Source organism: Camponotus floridanus, unplaced genomic scaffold (genome assembly GCF_003227725.1).
Source record: "Camponotus floridanus strain SB8 unplaced genomic scaffold, Cflo_v7.5 scaffold45, whole genome shotgun sequence".
In the NCBI taxonomy this organism is placed as follows: Eukaryota; Metazoa; Arthropoda; class Insecta; order Hymenoptera; family Formicidae; genus Camponotus; species Camponotus floridanus.
In genome coordinates this window covers 1,305,119-1,326,275 of record NW_020229603.1, presented here as the reverse complement: position 1 = coordinate 1,326,275, position 21,157 = coordinate 1,305,119, and the positions used below count along the sequence as shown (strand labels likewise).

At 24.1% G+C, this 21,157-nt stretch overlaps 1 protein-coding gene across 1 annotated transcript; it reads right to left on the bottom strand.

Annotated features, from left to right (window-relative positions):
- Positions 1–4,037: 4,037 nt before the first annotated feature.
- Positions 4,038–16,248, bottom strand: LOC105256749. The gene is made up of 17 exons (XM_025411895.1): positions 16,008–16,248; positions 15,547–15,640; positions 15,215–15,460; positions 14,989–15,134; positions 14,044–14,346; positions 12,776–13,060; positions 12,442–12,699; positions 12,275–12,362; positions 7,937–7,946; positions 7,588–7,771; positions 7,091–7,184; positions 6,770–7,015; positions 6,549–6,694; positions 5,491–5,793; positions 4,578–4,862; positions 4,254–4,511; positions 4,038–4,181 (listed from the first exon to the last, which is right to left on the bottom strand). The coding sequence occupies exons 1-17, from the start codon at positions 16,172–16,174 to the stop codon at positions 4,076–4,078; spliced, it is 3,219 nt and encodes a 1,072-aa protein (XP_025267680.1). The 5' UTR covers positions 16,175–16,248; the 3' UTR covers positions 4,038–4,075.
- Positions 16,249–21,157: the final 4,909 nt, after the last annotated feature.

Below are 21,157 nucleotides of genomic sequence, written 5' to 3'. Positions count from 1 at the left end.
GTCATTCGTTATTGTGATTAGAATTGATTAGTGAGAAGTAATTTATAGTATGAAATACATGGCATTATTTGTCTATGTTTATGAATTAATTTTTTTTACATTTGAAATTTGAATTATATAATAAAAAATAAGGATTATATGTAATAAAAAAGTATAGAAACAATATTTTCAAAGTTACATAATACCATACATAATAATTGCATAATGAAAAATTACAAATTATTTAGTTATGTCTATGTTTAATAAGAACATGAATACAAATACAGTATTTATATAAAATGATATAAAATATTATATATAATCTTTTTTGTGAAAGTTTTTTTTATAAAGCGTGTTATAGAATGAAAAATAAATTCTATTCTCATGCTGCCATCTACCTCTGCTGAGAAGACTACATAATTCCTATATGTAGCCAGCAAATTAGTAAAAAGATATTCTGTACTCTTCTATAGTTGCTTACTAAATAAATATTCTAATCCTATCAATTATTAACTAATTTTTTTATTATTACTTTAATGATTAGATTTATAAAGACTGATTATATTTTCAATTTAAATCTTTAGCTAATTAAAATAAAAAAATTATATAAAGAAATATGATACTCAGACCATTACAGCATAAGTAATATGCATCATGCAGTTATAGAATAATATATATTTCATAAAATATCTTAGTACCTCATTATAAAATTTTTAAATATTTTTTGTATACGAGCTTAATTAAGAGCTTTATTATATTATAAATCAATTATGCATTCTAGAAAAAAAATATAATTACATATTCAGATTATACAATTTTGTAACTTGAATTTCGTTTTTAATTTCGTTAATATTAGTAATCAACATTGCTAATAACCACTACGAATGGTCGGTAATTTATTAACAGCAGGTATATTACATATTACTTTGCAATATTTTGATATTATGACTGTGTTCCAATATTCACTGCCAGTACTGAAAATTTATAGTGAATGTCACATAATATTGGAACGCAATATATATATATATATATCTGTTACTAATAAAAAATACATTGCATTATATATATAACATATTATTTTTCTTAGTCTCAGACTTTTATATTTTATTATTTTAGTTACGTTTTCTTATTAACCAGCATTCACTATTATTCATACCTTATGTCGCTAAATGATAAAATGGTAAATGGTGCATTCTGAAGGCAACTTGCTAAAATTCAATTAAAAAATTAATTAAAAATTGGCAAATAAATGCTTTTCAATTTAATTTTTTAATTTAATTGTGCTAAAATTTATTTATTTAAATAATAAATGTCACGATAGTGTAAATGCAATTTAATTATTATTTAAAATTACCATTTTAATGCTGAGAAATGTTTATTTCAAAATTACTAAATTATATATATGTATATATACTGGGTGTTCTAAAAAGGTATGTTAAAAATTTAAGGAGATATTCCTCACACCTGAAGGATGAAAAAATGTTATATGGACATAGATGCGGAAATGCTTATTTCAGGAATTATGTTGAAAATACTGTTAGCTGTATTACTTACATAAGGAAAAATTTAGGATTAATTATTGTAGACGACAATCGTTTAATTATTATTTACATTTGGTTTTAATGTGATCTTGAGTTATAATAAATGTTCTTGAGTTATAATAAATGTTGAAAATGTTCATCATTTTTGTGAATACAAGCAGTGACATGTCGACGCATCGATTCATGGACACGTTCAAAAATGCTACCAGTACGTGATATTCAAGATTTTCGTGACCGTATTACTGCAGGTTGTGAGACAATCCGCTGTACGCCAGGTATTTTTGAACGTGTCCGTGAATCGATGCATCGACGTGTCACTGCTTGTATTCAGGAAAATGGTGAACATTTTCAACATTTATTGTAACATACTCAAGGTCACATTAAAACCACATATAAATAAGCGATTGTCGTCTACAATAATTAATCCTAAATTTTTCCTTGTGTAAGTAATACAGCTAACAGTGTTTTCAACATAACTCCTGAAATAAGCATTTCCGCATCTATGTCCTTATAACATTTTTTCATCCTTCAAGTGTGAGAAATATCTCCTTAAATTTTTGACATACCTTTTTAGAACACTCTGTATATATATATATATATATATATATATATATATATATATATATATAATGAATTGACAAATGAATTGATTTCAATGATTTATTCTTCTAAAAAAGAATAAATTACTGAAGTCAATTCATTTGTACGCAGATGTTTCGTATTATAATATATTATTTAGCGCACAATGCATGACGTAATGTGCATATGATATGAGATAATGTGTTGATTATAAAACTTTTATAAACTATAATATAAATTGCGTAACATAAATTATTTATGATATAAGTAGTGATTTAATATTATAGTAACAATGTTTTGAAGTCAATGAGATTCTCACCTCTGATATTTCGAATGTCTTATAGAAATGTTTTATCAGAAAAAAACAGAAAGAGGTTATTAATAAAATATTTAATAAAAATCTAATAAAAAAGTTAAAAACTCAAAAATAGTTTAATTAAAATTATATTTTAGATGAATCACTTTTTCTTCTTTCAAAAGAAATATTTTAAAGTTAATAAAAATATTATAAAGTATATAAAGTATATAAAAAAGTATTTTATTATCTTATTATTATTATAATGTATGTGTGTATAAATGTGTGGAGACAGAACATGTCAATGTTCTAATCATAATAAATAAAAATATAATAATAAATATGAAATAATAGTTATAATGTAATAATAAATGATTTTTAAAATTTTAAAAGCTATTTTTATTTAAATATTTATAGAAATTATTGTAAATTTTATATATCATATCATTCGGAATTAAATTTTTAATTTATAAAAATACAAGTGCTACTCGAATTTAAATATATTACATATATATGTGTGAAATTCAAAATCTCTTCAGAAATACATATACATTTTTATATTATATATATATATATATATATATATACATATATACATATATATATATATATACATATATATATATATACATATATAAATACACACACACATATAGGGTGTTTCCGAGTTAAATGGCCAAACTTAAAATATAAATTCAGGACCTCAAAACAAAAATTTTATCTGGAAGTTTGCTCGCAAACGCTTCGTTAAAGAGATATTGACTTTTAAAGTTATAGAATTATAGGAATAAATGTCGAAATAATTTAGATTTATCCTCTTTATTGCTTTACATTAGTCAAACAATTTAATTTAATTATTAAATATTTTATTCAAAATGATGACCTCCAGCCTGGAGACAAGCTTTACACCTATCAATAAGAGAGCGAGTGGCTGCCTGACATTGTACGTCTGAAATTTTTTCGCACTCTTGTACTATTCTCTATTTTAATGATTGAAAGCCATTAATAAGCACTTCATGTACTTTTTATTTTAGAGCATTTTATATAAAAATATCTAATGAGATTAAATTCAGTGAACGCGGAATACAAGTCTAGCATGACCGATTCATCTTCCAGGAAAATGAACATTAAACCAGTGTAGAGAATTTCTACCATATCATTTTTTATTTATTTATTATCAATGATCTCTCTTTCTTTTCTTTTATACAATATGTGGTAATTATACATACTAGTACATATATTTACACATGAATAATAGAAAAAATACAAAGTTAGGGTATTTTATATGACATTAAGTACATTCAAGAGAAAAATTACAGTTAAATAATTTAACATTATAACATTTAATAAAATAATAGTTTATTCTATTATCTAAAAATTCATTAAAAATTTGTTTATATTCTTCTGAAACTTTTTTTTGGTTCGTTAAATGTTCACTGTATAAATCTGCATTTTAAACTCTAATGAAAAACAATATGAAGGACGTTTCTTCTTACATGCATAAGAACGATTTCACATGCGAGTGAAAAAAAAAACACATACTGAACATTAAATTTTTTTTTCTAGAAAAATGAAATATGTATAATCAACATAAAAGACGTAAAGACAAGCATTTATTTGCAGACATTCCATTCTTTTTTTATCGTAGTTTATTTTTGCTCTAACTTAATAGAAAAAAAATTTACAAATCAAAATAATAATAATATATACGATTCATTAAGCTTAATACACCCCAAATTAGCAAAATCAAGAGAACAGTTATTAATGTATAATGAGCAATCTTCAGCCTAGAAGAAAGCAAATTTTCTCATTATATATACGTTTTGTGAGATAAAAACTAAAAGCAGAAGTATACTCACTTCTTATATTTCACTCTTCCCTTTTCTACAGTCTCTATTGGATCATTAAGTATATATATGCGCATACCAAGAAACAAATACTTAAGATATGATTCCCAGTCTAAATTATCCAAATTAAAGTCGAAAATTTCACGATCAGCTGGATTTATGCGTCCCCAGAGTTTTATAACAGAATCGTTGCAGAATTGCCATTGTTGTGAGGAAAAGTATGACATTAAGGAATTAAATTTGTTTATCCTCTCGTAAGTCTTTCGTAGCCTATAAATTATAAAATTTGTATTTTTGCGGGAATTCTTCGTTATATGAAATCGATGAAAATCTTACATGGGTTTTCGACCGCTTAGAAAAAGCAGAGTATCGACTATGGCAGCAGGAATTTTATGTAAGAATACGACGCAGACATCATTCATGAATTTGGATCTGTTTAACACGTATATATAATACCATACAACATGCGTGCTTACTATTTGCATAGCATGAATCTTATTCAAGTCGAAGAATTTCCCCCAAGTAATGGGATTTTGACATATTGACACATAATTGTAGATTGGCACTCTCTCGATTTCTGATATTTCTGGATTTGCGTTGTCGATGTTTAATAAAGCATTTCTACAACGAGAATTATATATAACAAATAATAAAATTATTAATTATTATATGTTTTAATATTTTATTTTTTATTATGTAATAAAATATTAAGGGAAAGGAAATAAATATAACATCTTTTTTACATATACGACACTTGCTCGAATATTTTTATGTATATATATATATATATATATATATATATATATATACATATTGATATACATATACATATATATATATATATATATATATATATATATAGATATAGATATATCAATATTTGAATGTATATTATTGCGTCCCGCGATTTCATCTCTGTATGGAAACTATATCGGTCTCTGAGTGGTTGTCTCTGAACGTGTTGTCAAGAGATTTATTTGTAATTAATAATATACATAAAATCCAGAGCAACTATTAAACAATGCAGTTTAGGAACAACTTTGTTTCTCATATTCGGATATTATTATTCAGATTACATTAAATTAAATGATGACTTTATTAATTTAATTTGGATTGCGAATCTCGAACGATCGCTGCATAGTGCATTTTGATATATCAAAATTGAATCCATGGACGCAAAAATATAAATGGTACGCATTAATCTTATATGTAAAATATATAAATCAAATATTTTCGGTAATTATCTTACTTTTTTTTGGCTACATCCCAACTCGCGACAATGAGATGAGAAATGACGTAATCGGCGGGCACTAGATCTGCTACAATTTCAGGTACGCAATACATAGTACGTAATAAACCTAAAGCAGTACTCATAGCTGCACCCGCCGCTCCATATACATTGTTAATCCATCCAGGTATTGGATCTTTTGCCGTTGATACTACAATTGATGGACGTACAATGCAGACTGGAATTTCATTACTGTATTGCCGCATAACATCTTCAGCGATTGCTTTTGTATAGGAGTATGTATTTGGCCATTTACCTATTAATCTGCAAACACATATATCAAACACAAATTATGAGTCATAAAGTCCGAATTGCAATTTTCCTCTATTTTTGGTCTCAATATTTAATCTAAAATTTACTTTCATATCAAAAGCTCAGCTTTTTATATCTTCAAGTGACATTGTTTGAGAAAAAAAATAAGATAATATAAATTGAACTTATATCGAAATCTCTTAAATTTTAATTCATAAATTCATAAATTTAAAAATTAATTAATTCATAAATTTAGGAAAAATGGAACTTCAAAATAGAATCAAAATTTCAAGAAGTATCTATGTATATTACAACTTTTTCATATTCTTAAAAAACAAAGTTAAATAAAAAGCATAATATATTTATATTAATAACACAATAGTGAATTTTCGGTTGGATATAATAGTACGCTCTTGATGCATATTAAAAAACTAAAATTTATCATAATATAAATAACTGAAATAATAAGATAATGAATATTACGAGTTATTATTAATGTTATTCATATTGAATGTACACCAGTGCATTACAATAATACATTAGTATGTTCAACCGAATTTATTATATGTTTTTAAATGTATATTAGGAAATACAATATATAGTACATAAGAGAAAAAAAAGAGAAGGAAAAAAAAGAAAGAAAAACGTTAAAGAGAAATTAGAAACAAGTTATGCATACATTGTAATGTTCTGGTAATGTTATAAAATATTTGAATAAATATATTAAATAACATTTAAATTTTTAAATTTTTTAGGAGAACACTTACGCCGGTGTTAATTTTTCCACCTGTTCATCGTCCAAAATATCGAGTAATGTTAAAATTTTATCCGATTCAATAGGTGGAGGATAAAACTTTTCTTCAATGAATTTGTGTATGCAGTGCGAATATGCGGTAGATACATAAACGAATGCCTAAAAAATAATTATGTAATCAAAGTCGCATTTTCGCAAAAATGAATCTCGAGTAAAATGAATTTTTTTATATACTTTCAAATCTGGCATTTCTTTCGCGAGAAGAAGAAATTGTTTCGTTCCTCTCACGTTTATGTTGACTGCAAGTCGCAAGTGTTCGTTAAATCGTACAGTTGCTGCCGCGTGAAAAATTATATTTGTATCTAAAATACGTTTTCGATTTTCCGGTGACAATCCGAGATCCAATTTGCTTAAATCACCTTGTATCATTATTACTTTGGTGCTAAAATTGGGCTGCTCTTTTTTTAGTTTGTCATAAACCTAAAGAAATAAAAAAATCAAATATAGAGTGTATATCTCTTTTTTTTAATTATACAAATATTTTTTTTGTATTACAGGTTCGTTGAAGTGTTCTTGGAATCGCTGTTCTGGTGATTTTTCTTTCTTTGCTCTCATTAATACGTAAATCTTCTCTATATCTGGACAACATCTATATATATATGAATGTTTTATCTGTTTTAATGAAATTTTTAGCATGTATTTATACGTGATTTATATGATATATAGCTTTGATAAACTTGTTGATAGTTTAATAATTATATTAAATATTATAATAGAGGAATATCCCCTCAAAAAAAGGAATGTTTTGGAAAAATCCGTTCAAGTTTTAATTTGTTAAAAATATAGCGATAGATATATAATATGACGATAGAGTGGGGGAATTACGTGATTCTAGTAATGCACTAGCTATTATAAAAGAAGAATCTTATAAAAATCGAAGATCTGTTTGATATTACATTAGCTTTGATATTACATAAGCTTTAATAAAATATTTTGCATTTTGTTAGTACATTGTATTGAAGATTTTCATTTTTATGAAAAAGAATACTTACCGCAATAATTTTTCTATCAGAAGTATACCGAGGAAACCAGAAGTACCTGTTATAAGAATGTTACAACCCGCGAAAAATTGAGGAATTTCACTTTGATAATGGCTAGCGTCTAATGGCGAATCTGACATATCTAACATTTCCTCAATGTAATTTTTTTTTTCTGCCATTTTTGGATCTCTTTGTTCTACGTAGCAAGAGTTTTCATAAATATTTTGCAATTCTAATCTTTATGAAGCCAGAAAAAAAATTCACATCAATAAATACCTTGGACGATACTTGATCACTATTTTAATGAACTGAATGAATTATATAGGTTTTTATATAATTTTAATTTTCACAATGTATGTACGTAGTGTTTTCTAGAATGTTTTTTAAGATATATCTAGAATCCTTTTCATTGAGATATAACCGTATAAAGAATCGATAAATGTTAAATATAATAATTATTACAACACCGTAACTATAGGAAGTCTTGTGTCTAGACGTGATGACAGTTGCATTTCTACTGACAGTAAGATAAGAAATTACAGGAGTATAAATAGAATTGAAAGACAGAAAAAAGGGGAACATTAACTTTTTTAATATTGAATAAATGTATAATGTTAAACGCAAGATAACGCAAGAAAAGAATACTCAATTTAAGAGAAGGAAAGCGAGGAACCTACACATTGGCTATCGAATTTTAATGATTACTGTGACTAAGCAAAAGAATCTTATATATACTTGTCTGTATGTGTATTTATGTACATATATATATATATATATATATATATATATATCTTATAATTTAAATTTTTTTATTTAAAAAAATTACTTATAATTTAACTGATAAAGGACTAATAAAAGTTTTACATTTTTATAAAATATTCTTATTATCAATAAATTATTTAATTATTTAATTATTTTAATGCAGAATAAATTTTTTTTTCAAGATCAGTTAATATATTTTAAAAATTTACATGAAATCAATTGAAACATAACAGTATAAAAATAGAAAATAAATATTCAGATTTTATAGTTATGTACATTTTTAATCGTTTTTAACATTGTTAATATTAACATTGTTAACATTATTAACATTATTAACATTATTATGCTAAAAATTATTATTTTTACGAAAAATCATACGAATATTAAATAATTTACTAGAGACAGATATGTTGTATATTGTTGCTTGGTATTATTTTGCTTACACACATACACACGTACACACGCTCGGATTCTAATAAAAAGTATATATTACGCTATATATACAATAGTATTATTTTCAGTCTTAAATTTTTATATATTGTTTTCTTATTAATTAAAAACGTTATGTATTATTCATCTCTTATATCCCTAAACTTTGATTAAACTTCATATATCTGAATCACAAATATATATATATATATATATATATATATATATATATACGATGCGGCTATAAAGTTTTAGGACTACCTCTACCAAAAATAAAGAAGTCGTTATATTTTTACACATAATATTATTATTTTTTTTCAATATGTATATTCCTTCTAATATCATACAGAACTTGGCGCGTTCATTCAGCTTATATAAAGTGTTCTGAAAATACGAAATTGAAACGCTGTTTAATTGTCTTGTAACATTGTTTTAAATCTGTTTCACAAAATTTCGCCAAATCGGCTTTCTTTAGTTTAAGTTTGGAGGAAAGAAAATTATTGCAGCGTTATGCGCCGGAGCTTCATGGAGCAGAAACCAATCACTATTCCTTTTCATCTCAGGTCGTAAATAAATGACTGACTATTCCATGACGGTCTTGTAAAATTTAATCAATTATTGTTCCTTGTGGAACAAATTCTTTGTTAATTATGTCTTTTACATAAAAAAAGCAATGATCATTGTTTTTATTCTTAACTTTTAGAATCGGAGTATCTTTGCTTTTAGTGAATTTTTTCCAACCCATTCTGCATTTTATCATCATTTCATTTGTTTCTATAATAATTTTGTCCAGTTTTACATAAAACTTGATCGCATATTATTGCTTGATAAACACTCTCATGACGAGACAAAACAAACTCGTCACACAAAACAGGTTTAAATATGAATTGTACTGAACCACTATTGATAAAATATTAATAAAACATTGATAAAATTTAATAGAGGCGTAGTTAAAAGATGATACACACACACATACACACACATATGTATATACAGGGTGACCCATTTTAACTTAGGCAGCCAAATAACTCGAAAAATAAGCACACTACGAAAAAATGGTTAGAATCAAAATTTCGTCATTTCGAGGGGGACGTACAATGACGTTAAAATCAGCCCCCCCACCTTCCCCTGGGCGGTGAGGGGGGCAAGTTTGAAATCTTAAATGGAACCCCCTATTTTTCATTGCATATTCTTGTAGCTTATCTCGAGAGCTTTCCAAAACACTATAATTAAGTACCTTTTTATTAAGTACTTTTTGAGTTATAAGGCTTGAAATAATTTCTTAATTTTACATAAACCATAAAATATCTAGTAAACCATTCATTTTTCGATTATCTTACCTTCATACTTTTATGTACAAAATAATGAGAGGAATCAATTGGTGTAAAGAAAACACATAGTTGTTTCTAAGAAAAAATATGTAATTTGCAATTAACAATTCCATATTTTTTCTTAAAAACAACTGTATGTTTTCTTTACACCAATTGATTCCTCTCATTATTTTGTACATAAAAGTATGAAGGTAAGATAATCGAAAAATGAATGGTTTACTAGATATTTTATGGTTTATGTAAAATTAAGAAATTATTTCAAGCCTTATAACTCAAAAAGTACTTAATAAAAAGGTACTTAATTATAGTGTTTTGGAAAGCTCTCGAGATAAGCTACAAGAATATGCAATGAAAAATAGGGGGTTCCATTTAAGATTTCAAACTTGCCCCCCCTCACCGACCAGGAGGAGGGGTGGGGGGGCTGATTTTAACGTCATTGTACATCCCCCTCGAAATGACGAAATTTTGATTCTAACCATTTTTTCGTAGTGTCCTTATTTTTCGAGTTATTTGGCTGCCTAAGTTAAAATGGGTCACCCTGTATATAAATGATTTATAATATAAACATTTATTTAAAAAAGATTTTCTCAAATGTACACAAATTTTAAATGAGAAAAAAAATTAAAATTAAATTAAAGGAAAAAAAACAGATCACTGAAATTAACTTATTTATATGTAGTTTAATTTAATATGTTTAAGTAGTTTAATTTAATATGTTTATGTAGTTTAATTTAATATGTTTAATTTAATAGTTTAATTTAATATGTTTAATATGTAGTTAAATTGCTTCATTTTGTATAAGACATTATTAAGTGCTGTAATTTCACATTATAACATGCAATAATATGTTATGCAACATAGCAAAATGTATTATTGATCGGCAAGGATATTATAAAAACAGCATTTGCATAGAATAAATTGGGCTGTGACATAAATGCTGATTCAGGAACGTTTTACGAAGTCAATGATATTCTCACCTCTGACATTCCGGATGTTTTATAAAATACGTCAGAAAAAAACTGAAAAGTCATTTAATGACAATCTAAAAAAGATAATAATTTGAAAACATTTAAATAAAATTATATTTTTGACGAATAATTTTTTCTTCTTTTAATAAAAAAATGTAATAATATCATATTATGATAATGATATGTGTCAAGCATCTATACTAAACTAATAATATGTAATCAAATGTTTCAATAATATCTTTAAAATTCGATTTCTATCTATCTATCTATCTATATATATATATATATATATATATATATATATATATATATAAACATTATTAAGAAGAATTTAATGTTATAAAAACATAAATGTGTCACACAAATTAATATACAATGTATGAAATCCAAAATCTAGAAATATGTATACATTTATATATTTTATATATATATATATATATATATATATATATATATACTTTTTTTACACAAAAGATATAATTCTTAACAAAATAAATTGAAAATAAAAAAATAAAATATAATGTAATATTTCATAGTTTTCTATTATTATTTCTTTTTTTTATTTTTATATAGTAAATGTGGTATTTATACATATGTTAAGTTCCTAGATGTATCAATAAAAAAACTTACATATAAATAATAGAAAATATATAATAATAAAAAAAATACAAAGCCACTAAGCAATACAAAGTTAGCAAGCAATATATCAAATACGATGTTGAGGCAGAAAAAAATTATTACAATTAATTATACTGTTACAACTTTTATTATAACTTACACACAGTTATTACAATTTGTTATATATTATAACATTTAATAAAATATAACAACTTAATTTTTTATTTAAATATTTATTAAAAATTTCTTTTATTTTATATCCTTTTTAAAACATTATATTTGATTTATTTTATATTCTTCTTAAAACTTTTTTTTAAGAAATCTATTATATCATTTCAAACTCTAATGAAAAACAACATCAAGAATGTCATTTCTTAAGTACATAACTAGTGATTATGCAAGAATGAGAAAATAGCATGTGTCGTTAATTTTTTTCTCGAAATGTATATAGAATCAATGGAACAGTACAATCAATGGAAAAGATGGAAAAACAAGGATTTATTTGTAATCATTTCTTTTTTTATCGTGATTTACTTTTGTCATTATATAATAAGACTTTAATAAAAAGGGAAATTTTACAAATCAAAATAATGATATTATGCGAATTATTATACTTATAATGCCCCATACTAGCAGAATTGAAAGAACAGTTATTAATGTATAATGAGCAATTTTTAATCTGGAAAAAAGGAAATTCATTATAAGTACGTTTTACAAGATAAAAATTATAATAAAAATTCACGCAGAAGCAAACTTACTTTCTATATTTTGCTCGTCCTCTTTCTAGAGTCTCCATTGGATCATTAGCTAAGTATACGCGCATACCAGGAATCATATGTTTAAGATATGATTCCCAGTCCAAATTATCCATGTTAAAGTCAAAAATTTCGCGATCAGCTAGATTCATACGTTCCCAGAGTCTTATAACGGCATCATTACTGAACTGCCATTGTTGTGAGGAAAAGTATGATATTACAGAGCTAAATTTGTTTATTTTCTTATAAACCTGTAGTAATCTGTAAATTGTAAAAAAATCTGTATTTCTGCGGAAATTCTTTATCATATTATAGATGAAATTGATGAAAGTCTTACTTGGGTTTTCGACCGCTAAGAAAGAGCAGAGTATCAACTATTATAGCAGGTATTGTATGTAAGAATATTACGCAGATATCATTCATGAATTTGTATTTGTTTAGCACAAGCATATAATACCATAATATATGCGTGCTCACTGCTTGCATGCCATACATTTTATTCAAATTCAAAAATCTCTCCCAAGTGATGGGATTTTGACATGTTGACACATAATTATAAATGGGTACTCTCTCGGTTTCTGGTATTTCCGGATTCGCATGTTCAATGCTTAGTAAAGCATTTCTATAATGTAAAATATATATTATAGATAATAAAATTAAGAAGTATTGTATCTTTTAGAATCTTATTTTTTGTTGTATATAATAAAATATTAATAAAAATTATACAATAAGGAGGTTAGAGAGAGAAAGAAAGAGAGAGAGAGAGAGAGAGAGAGAGAGAGAGAGAATAAGTACATTTTTTAAATTTATATTAATATTTAGATTTTCAATTATCTTTAATAAAAATAAATAAATAAGTAAATAAATAAATAAATAAATAAATAAATAAATAAATAAATAAATATATATATATATATAAATATATATATATATATATATATATATATTATAGTAAATCTCGGATATAAATTAGATATTATTATATTTCTATTATGTGTACACACACGCGCGCGCGCGTGTGTGTGTGTACATTATAAATATATATATATATTTACAAAATTTTAATCTTAATTAATATAAATTATTATAATATTTATTACAAATAATAGAGGTATAAGACTCGAAATATAAAATTAACAAATTAGTTTCAATAGCAATACCAGTCGAGCGTCGATGTTATGACACATTTATTATACAAAGGCATAAAACAAATAAAAAATAATAAAAAATAAAATTAAACGAAGGAATAGCGAACGTTTGGACCCTATTTTTGGGTCAACGAAGATTCAGATATGTAACACTTTTGTTATATTTTTACCACATCATCACATTTATGCTGAAGATGACCCAAAAATAGGGTCGAAACGTTCGCTATTCCTTCGTTTAATTTAATTTTTATTTTTTATTATTTTTTATTTGTTTTATACCTTTGTTTGTATAATAAATAAATAAATGTGTCATAACATCGACGCTCGACTCGTATTGCTATTGAAACTAATTTGGTAATATAATATTTATTATAATTATTATAATAAACTTATATTTATTATAATAAACTAATCTTACATATCTAAAATAAATCTTCTTTTGATAATATAATCTTACTTCCTTTTGGCGATGTCCCAACTCGCGACAACAAGATGAGAGATGACGTAATCGGCGGGCACCAATTCTGCTACATATTCAGGTGGGCAATGCAAAGTACGTAATAAACCTATGGCAGCACCCATGACTACGCCTACTGCTCCATATACATTGTTAATCCATCCAGGCATTGGCTCCTTTACCGTTGATATTATAATTGATGGACGCACGATGCAGGTTGGAATTCCAATACTATATTGCCGCACAGTGTCTTCAGCAATTGCTTTTGTAAAGGCATATGTATTCGGCCATTTACCTATTAACCTATACATTTAATCAATAAAAGATAAAGATTATAAATAATACTCATATCATTCTCATAGCATTCTTATATCAACCGAGCACAAATTACGAATAGAAAAGCCTAAATCACACATTCCTTTTTATTTTTAATCTCGATATTCAATCTAATATCTATTTTCATATTTTATGCATATTGCAAAAACTCTGTTTCTTTTATATCTTCAAGTGAAACTGCTTGAAAAACAAAAGAAGATCTGAATTTATACATAAATTAAACTCATCGAAATCTATCTAAATAGGATAAAAATTGAGATTAAAAATGCAAACAACATTTCAAGAAATATTTAAATGTATATTACAAATTCTTTATATTCTCAAAAAAGCTGAAATTGAAAGTATATTTACATTAATAATATAAGTTTATATATATATATATATATATATATGTGTGTGTGTGTGTGTGTGTGTGTGTGTGTGTGTGTGTGTGTGTGTGTGTGTGTGTGTGTGTGTGTGTATCATATGAAGGAAAAAAGAAAAAAAAAGAAGAGAAAAAAAAGAGAATTAAGAAATTATGCATACATTGTAGTGTTCTGATAATGTAATAAAATATTTAAGTAAATGTATTAATATTTAAATTTTTAAATTTTTTAAAAGAACACTTACGTCGGTATTAATTTTTCCATCTGTTCATCATTCAAAATATCGAGTAATGTTAAAATTTTATCCGTTTCAATAGGTGGAGGATAAAACTTTTCTTCAATGAATTTATGTATGCAGTGCGAAAATGCAGTAGATATATAAATGAATGCCTGAAAAATAATTGTGTAATCAAATTCGCATTTTTATAATCATAAAAATAAATCTCGATTAAAATAATCTTTTTATATACTTTCAAATCTGGCATTTCTTTCGCGAGGAGAAGAAATTGTTTCGTTCCTCTCACGTTTATATTGACTGCAAGTCGTATGGATTCGTTAAATCGTACAGTCGCTGCCCCATGAAAAATTATATTTGTATCTAAAATACGTTTTCGATTTTCTGGTGACAATCCGAAATCTAATTTGCTTATATCAGCTTCTATCATTATGACTTTGACGTTAAAATTGGGCTGTTCTTTTTTTAATTTATCATAAACCTATAAATTCAAAATATAAAAAAATCACATAGTGTATACACACAATTTCTTTTATCTAATTATATAAATATTTTCTTTATATTTACAGGGCTGTTGAAATGTTCTTTAAATCGCTGTTCTGATGATTTTTCTTTCTTTGTTCTCATTAATATATACATCTTCTCTATATCTGGACAGCATCTATAGATGTTTTTTCCATTTTTAATAAAATTTTTGGCAAGTAGTTTGTTATAATTTTGAGTTAATATGGTAATATGGTAAAAATTTTATTATATGACATTAAATATATTAGAATTTTGTCGCTAAAAAATGTATATTTTGAAAAAATCCACTTTTGTAGGTCAGTTTTTAATTTGTTAATAATAGTGTAATTTAACGATAGAAATTATATTCGAGTAATGCGTAAAATTAAAAGAAAAATTATTTAACTTTTGTATGAAATGCCCGAAGAATTATTTCATGTTATGTTTATGTCTCAATATTATTTTACACATTGTTTGTACATTGCATTAAGTAAGTTATTATATGAATAAAAGAATGTACTTACCGCAATAATTTTTCTACTAGAAGTGTACCAACGAAACCGGAAGCACCTGTTATAAGGACATTACAACCCGCAAAGAATTGAGGAATTTCACTTTCATAATGACTTGTGCTTGGATAATCCGAATCCATATTCAACATGTCCTCAATGTAAGATTTTCTTTGTGTCATTTCGTTCTTTTACGTAGTAAGAAGTTTTTTATCAATTTTTACAATTCTAATTCTTATGAAGATAGAATAAAAATTAATGATTTCCAATAATACTTAATCACTTTTTTATATGATATATAATTATATAGTTTTCTTTCAATTTAATTTTTGCAATATATAGACATGCTTTTTTTTAAATGTTTTTAATATACCTAGAATATTTAAACTTTTAATATATCTTTTAATATATCTAGAATATTTAAACTTTTTAAATGTTGCTTAATATATCTAGAATATTTTTCCTTTCATCCTAGATATTTAAAGAATTGATGAATGTTAACTAGTTACTACAAGAAAATAATGATAGCGCTTTCGTGGTAAACTCAACAACAATTGCGTTTCTACTGACTATAAAATAAGGAAATGCGAGAGTATATAAAGGTAATTCAAGGATAGAAGGAAGGGGAATATTTATTCTTTAACATGATTACGCATTTTGAACGCAACAGAAAAGAATGCTAATTTAAAGAAAAGGAAATGATAATTACATAGGCCATCGTATTTTAAAGATTTCTATGACGAAACAAGAAATCTTACACATAGATATATTAGATATATACATGTGTATATACATATATATATATATATATATATATATATATATATATATACATTGTATTATGTTTTATATTTTATAAACTTCTAATCTAAAAATATTATTTATAATTTAGTTGAAAATGCATAATTAAAAATATATTTTATATTTTTATTAGGAATAAATTATTTAACTATTTTAATATATAATGAATTTTTTTTGAATATCAATATAGAGTAGAATAGACATTATTAGAATAAATTAATTAATATACGTTAAGTATATATAAAAATATGTATGTATAAATACATTTACATACATACATATACATTTTTATATACATTTTAAGTGTATCAATTTAATTAATTTTAATATACTCTTATTTATTCCTAAAATTTATTTATTCAATTTTTATATTTTATACATTTGCTTTTACATAAATATTTGGAACATTTTACATTTTGGATATTATTTCAGATGTTATATTTATGCATATTAATATAATTGATATTGGAAAAAAATTCATTATATATATATATATATATATATATATATATATATATATTTAAAATAGTTTTTTATAATAATTTAAATAATTTATTGTTAATAAAAATATTTATGTATGTATATGTATTAAACGGAAAATTTGTTTTTTTTTGCTAAGAGTTGACTCTAGACTCTATAAATGCATGTCTAACCGTCTATTCCGTTTAATTCCGTTGTAATTATTTTAATTGAATATCGTCATTCGAATTTGTCATTCCGATATGCATTTGAGAAAATATCTTGTGAAGATTAGTTGTGCTATATATATTTGGTATTGAGTTTAAAGATGGACAATAATAATGTGTAATTTCAGCATATGTTATGCGTTTTTATTTTAAAAAAGACAAAAATGTAATACAAATGAAAAATAAGATTTGTGCCGTATACGGAAAAGATATATATAAGAATAAATGAGTGAACGTGACGAAAGTGGTTTGCCAGATTCTGTACCGGAAATTTTGATCTTGATAATGCACGCTCAGGATGGTTGATATTGATAATGATAAAGATTAATTGAAAACAACTCACGTTACACGAATTGAATTTTTTTGATTGCGAGATTCTTAAAATATTATAAACAGCCGTAAACATTTACACAAGCTTGAATCTAAATACGTAAATTTCTCAGTGTTTGGAGATAGCATAATTTATGCGATACCCAACAAAAAATTTAATGAAACAAATTTAAACCATAATTTATTTAATTTAATCATTAACTTATATCAAAACTTTTGTCTATCTTTTCATTATTTTCTTTAGAATATTTAACGAAATATATCAAAATTTTATTCAGTTCTATTCTCTTTCTCTTAAAATAGAGAAGGATAAAATCGATAAATTTATTAATGATTCTGGTCATAATAATTTGTGTTAAATAAAGCTTAAAATAAGCTTTATAATTGTCTTTCATTATTAATAATAAATATCTCATATCTAATAATAAGATATTTTCTATCTTATTTTTGATTATATATTTTATATTAAATTTTGTATTATATTTCTTTTGAAATTTTGTAATATGGTTTATAATATATTTTGTAATTAATTATTATATTATATAACTGTTATATTTTATAATTCTATTTTATATTTTATTTTATAGAGTAAAATAAGAAGATTTTTTAAAGCAGGTATGGCTATATGATGTACATTCGATAAATTCGGATATATCTGCTTTAAACTGACAAACAGCTGACGCATGATGTATGACGTGTGATGTTCAAGGAGATATGCTTGATAAATTCAAGCATATCTCCTTGAACAGATTTGCGGTTACAATGTAGGCTCGATATATTTCGACGCATCGACTTTAAACAGATATGTGATAGGATTCTATTAGATTTTATGTTATTATATTCCCATTATTGTCATATTTTTTGAGGACTGATATAAAAATTTGTATTTATAACAAAACACATAAAAGATTAAACTGTTTTAATAAATTGTCCAAAGTGCGAATTATAAAAATATAAAAGTACGAATTTACACAGAATATAATATTTTACATTTTTGCTTAAATGACTGTACTATGAAAAATTGTGCTATAAATGAATTTTCTAACTTCTCAATCATTGATAAAGTGCTGTTCTTGTATTTTGTTTCAGTAGTTATCATAGTTATTTACTAATAAGTAAGTTGTTTCAGGAATGAAAGAGTGCGCTACTTGTATAGATATAACACAGATTTTATATATTTTATACATTCTATTACCACATTACATAAATTGTAAATTATTTTTCGAAGAATATATAATAATGAAGGAAGCAATTATATATTAAAGTAAAGTTTTTTAAAATTAATCTTTGATTTTGAAAATGTGTTATTTAATTTTACAAAGTAAAATATCTGTTAAAACTAACAATAAGTTTAGTTACCTAGTTGCCCTTTGGAAAAATAAATGCATAATTCTATTATGTTTTTTAATTAGAAAATTGCATTTAACTTTAGAAAAATTAAGACTTATAATTTGAAATTTATCTCTTATTTTATCAAATTTATTGTGTATTTAATGCAAATATGTTTTGATGTAACTAAAAGTGAAACATATAAAAGCGAGTAATAATCTTTTGACTTAGAAATTTAATTAACTAAATCATTGCTATTTGTAATCTTTTTCGGATATTTTTCTTTTAAAAAATATAACATATAATAATATATAACATTGATATTATAATTTAATTGATTCATGTACAATTAAAAATATTATCAATTTTATTATAACTAAATATTTTATCGTTCTAAAAATGAAGAAAATATAAAATTAATTTAGATTTTATATTTTATATTTTATTCAGATTTTGTTTTAAGTATTGTAATTTTTGATATTGTCGATTTTTTTACAGTATATTTTATAAATTTTAGTAATATTATTAACAAAGAAAGAATTAAGAAAATATAAAATATAAATATAAAAATAAAAATATAAAATATAAATTATAAAATGCATTATCAGATTGTTAGCATATATTTATTAATTTTGTTTATTGGAATACTATATACGCTAATTCATTATTTTTTTAATTGTATTACATCTATTTATATGACGAAAATAAAGAAAAATATATTTGATTAACTATATAGAGCTTTCTTGTATTTTTAGAATGTAAAGTTGTCAAAGTTCAAAAATTGTGCTAACACAATTCAGTATTATTCTTCAACATTATTATGTTCAGAAATTAGTTTGCATCACAGCTATATTTCTTCTTATAAAAGATGATAAATATCTTTTTATCAACAATGCCAAAATGCCAAACAAGAAAAAGTTAACTTTTTTAATGATAAGAAAATCTTCTATTAGTATTATTGTTAAAATTTATTAATCAAAATTACTTTATATCTTTTCTGCAAATTTGATTTATTTACGTAGATATTACAGTTAATTCATAGCAAATTAATAGTTACTAATTATATATTTTTATTCTTATTTTTTACTTTGGGATTATATTTTATTTTCATACATAAATATACTTTATCATACACATACACACACACACACACACACACACAATCAACTTTTTTTCAATAAAAATAATTATCAATAAGATAAAATTTGTAACATTAATAAATAAAATAAAAGATATGCAAATATACTTCTTTGAATATTTAACTGATTAATTATAAACTGAGTAATTTATGAAATATGTAGACTGTGAGAGAGAGAGAGAGAGAGAGAGAGAGAGAAAGAGAGAGAGAGAGTGGGAGGGAGAGGGAGAGGGAGGGAGGGAGAGAGAGAGAAGAAAATAATAAATTTTAAAATAAAAATAAAATTTAATTTATTACTTTTCCAATTTAATGATAAACTACTGTTTACTGGTAGTTTTCTCATTAGCGCCGATAGAATTAAAAAAAAATTTTTTTAGGAAAGTATCGTTTTAGAGTTAGTATCGTAAGATATTACAAGAATTGCAAATACAATCATCAATATTAGCAAACATTAGTTAAAGATTGACATCGTTCTTCTAAAGAAAAATCAATAGATCATTAATCAATAAATCTGATCATTTTATATTCTAATGTTCCTTGTATTCTCTTTTTTGTTATTATATTTATTTTACACATCTAAATAAATCATTTAACAGTTTATTATTATAAACAATAATTTAATAATTTTTATTTATTTTACAGTTTGCTGTGAAGATTTTAAGAGATTAATATAAATCATGAACAGTATGCATTTTTAATAACACATAGATTAACAAAAAATTTAAAAAAAATCATATTTTCTCATGTAATATTACATCATAAAAAAATAATACTTTAAATGACACATTTTGATCTGAACAATCAAATTATGGTATAGAAAAACGTATAATTAGCTATAATTAGTTATAATTATAAATTTTTCATTTAAAATTTCTCGATTT

Bases quoted from the DNA above. Each gene is read 5' to 3' on its own strand.
- LOC105256749 (XM_025411895.1), bottom strand. From the start codon at position 16,174: ATGACACAAAGAAAATCTTACATTGAGGACATGTTGAATATGGATTCG. The intron at 15,641-16,007 runs GTAAGTACATTC...AAACATCTATAG, and splicing joins CTAGTAGAAAAATTATTGCG to ATGCTGTCCAGATATAGAGA. The intron at 5,794-6,548 runs GTAAGTGTTCTC...ATGTGTTTGCAG, and splicing joins GTGGAAAAATTAACACCGGC to ATTAATAGGTAAATGGCCAA.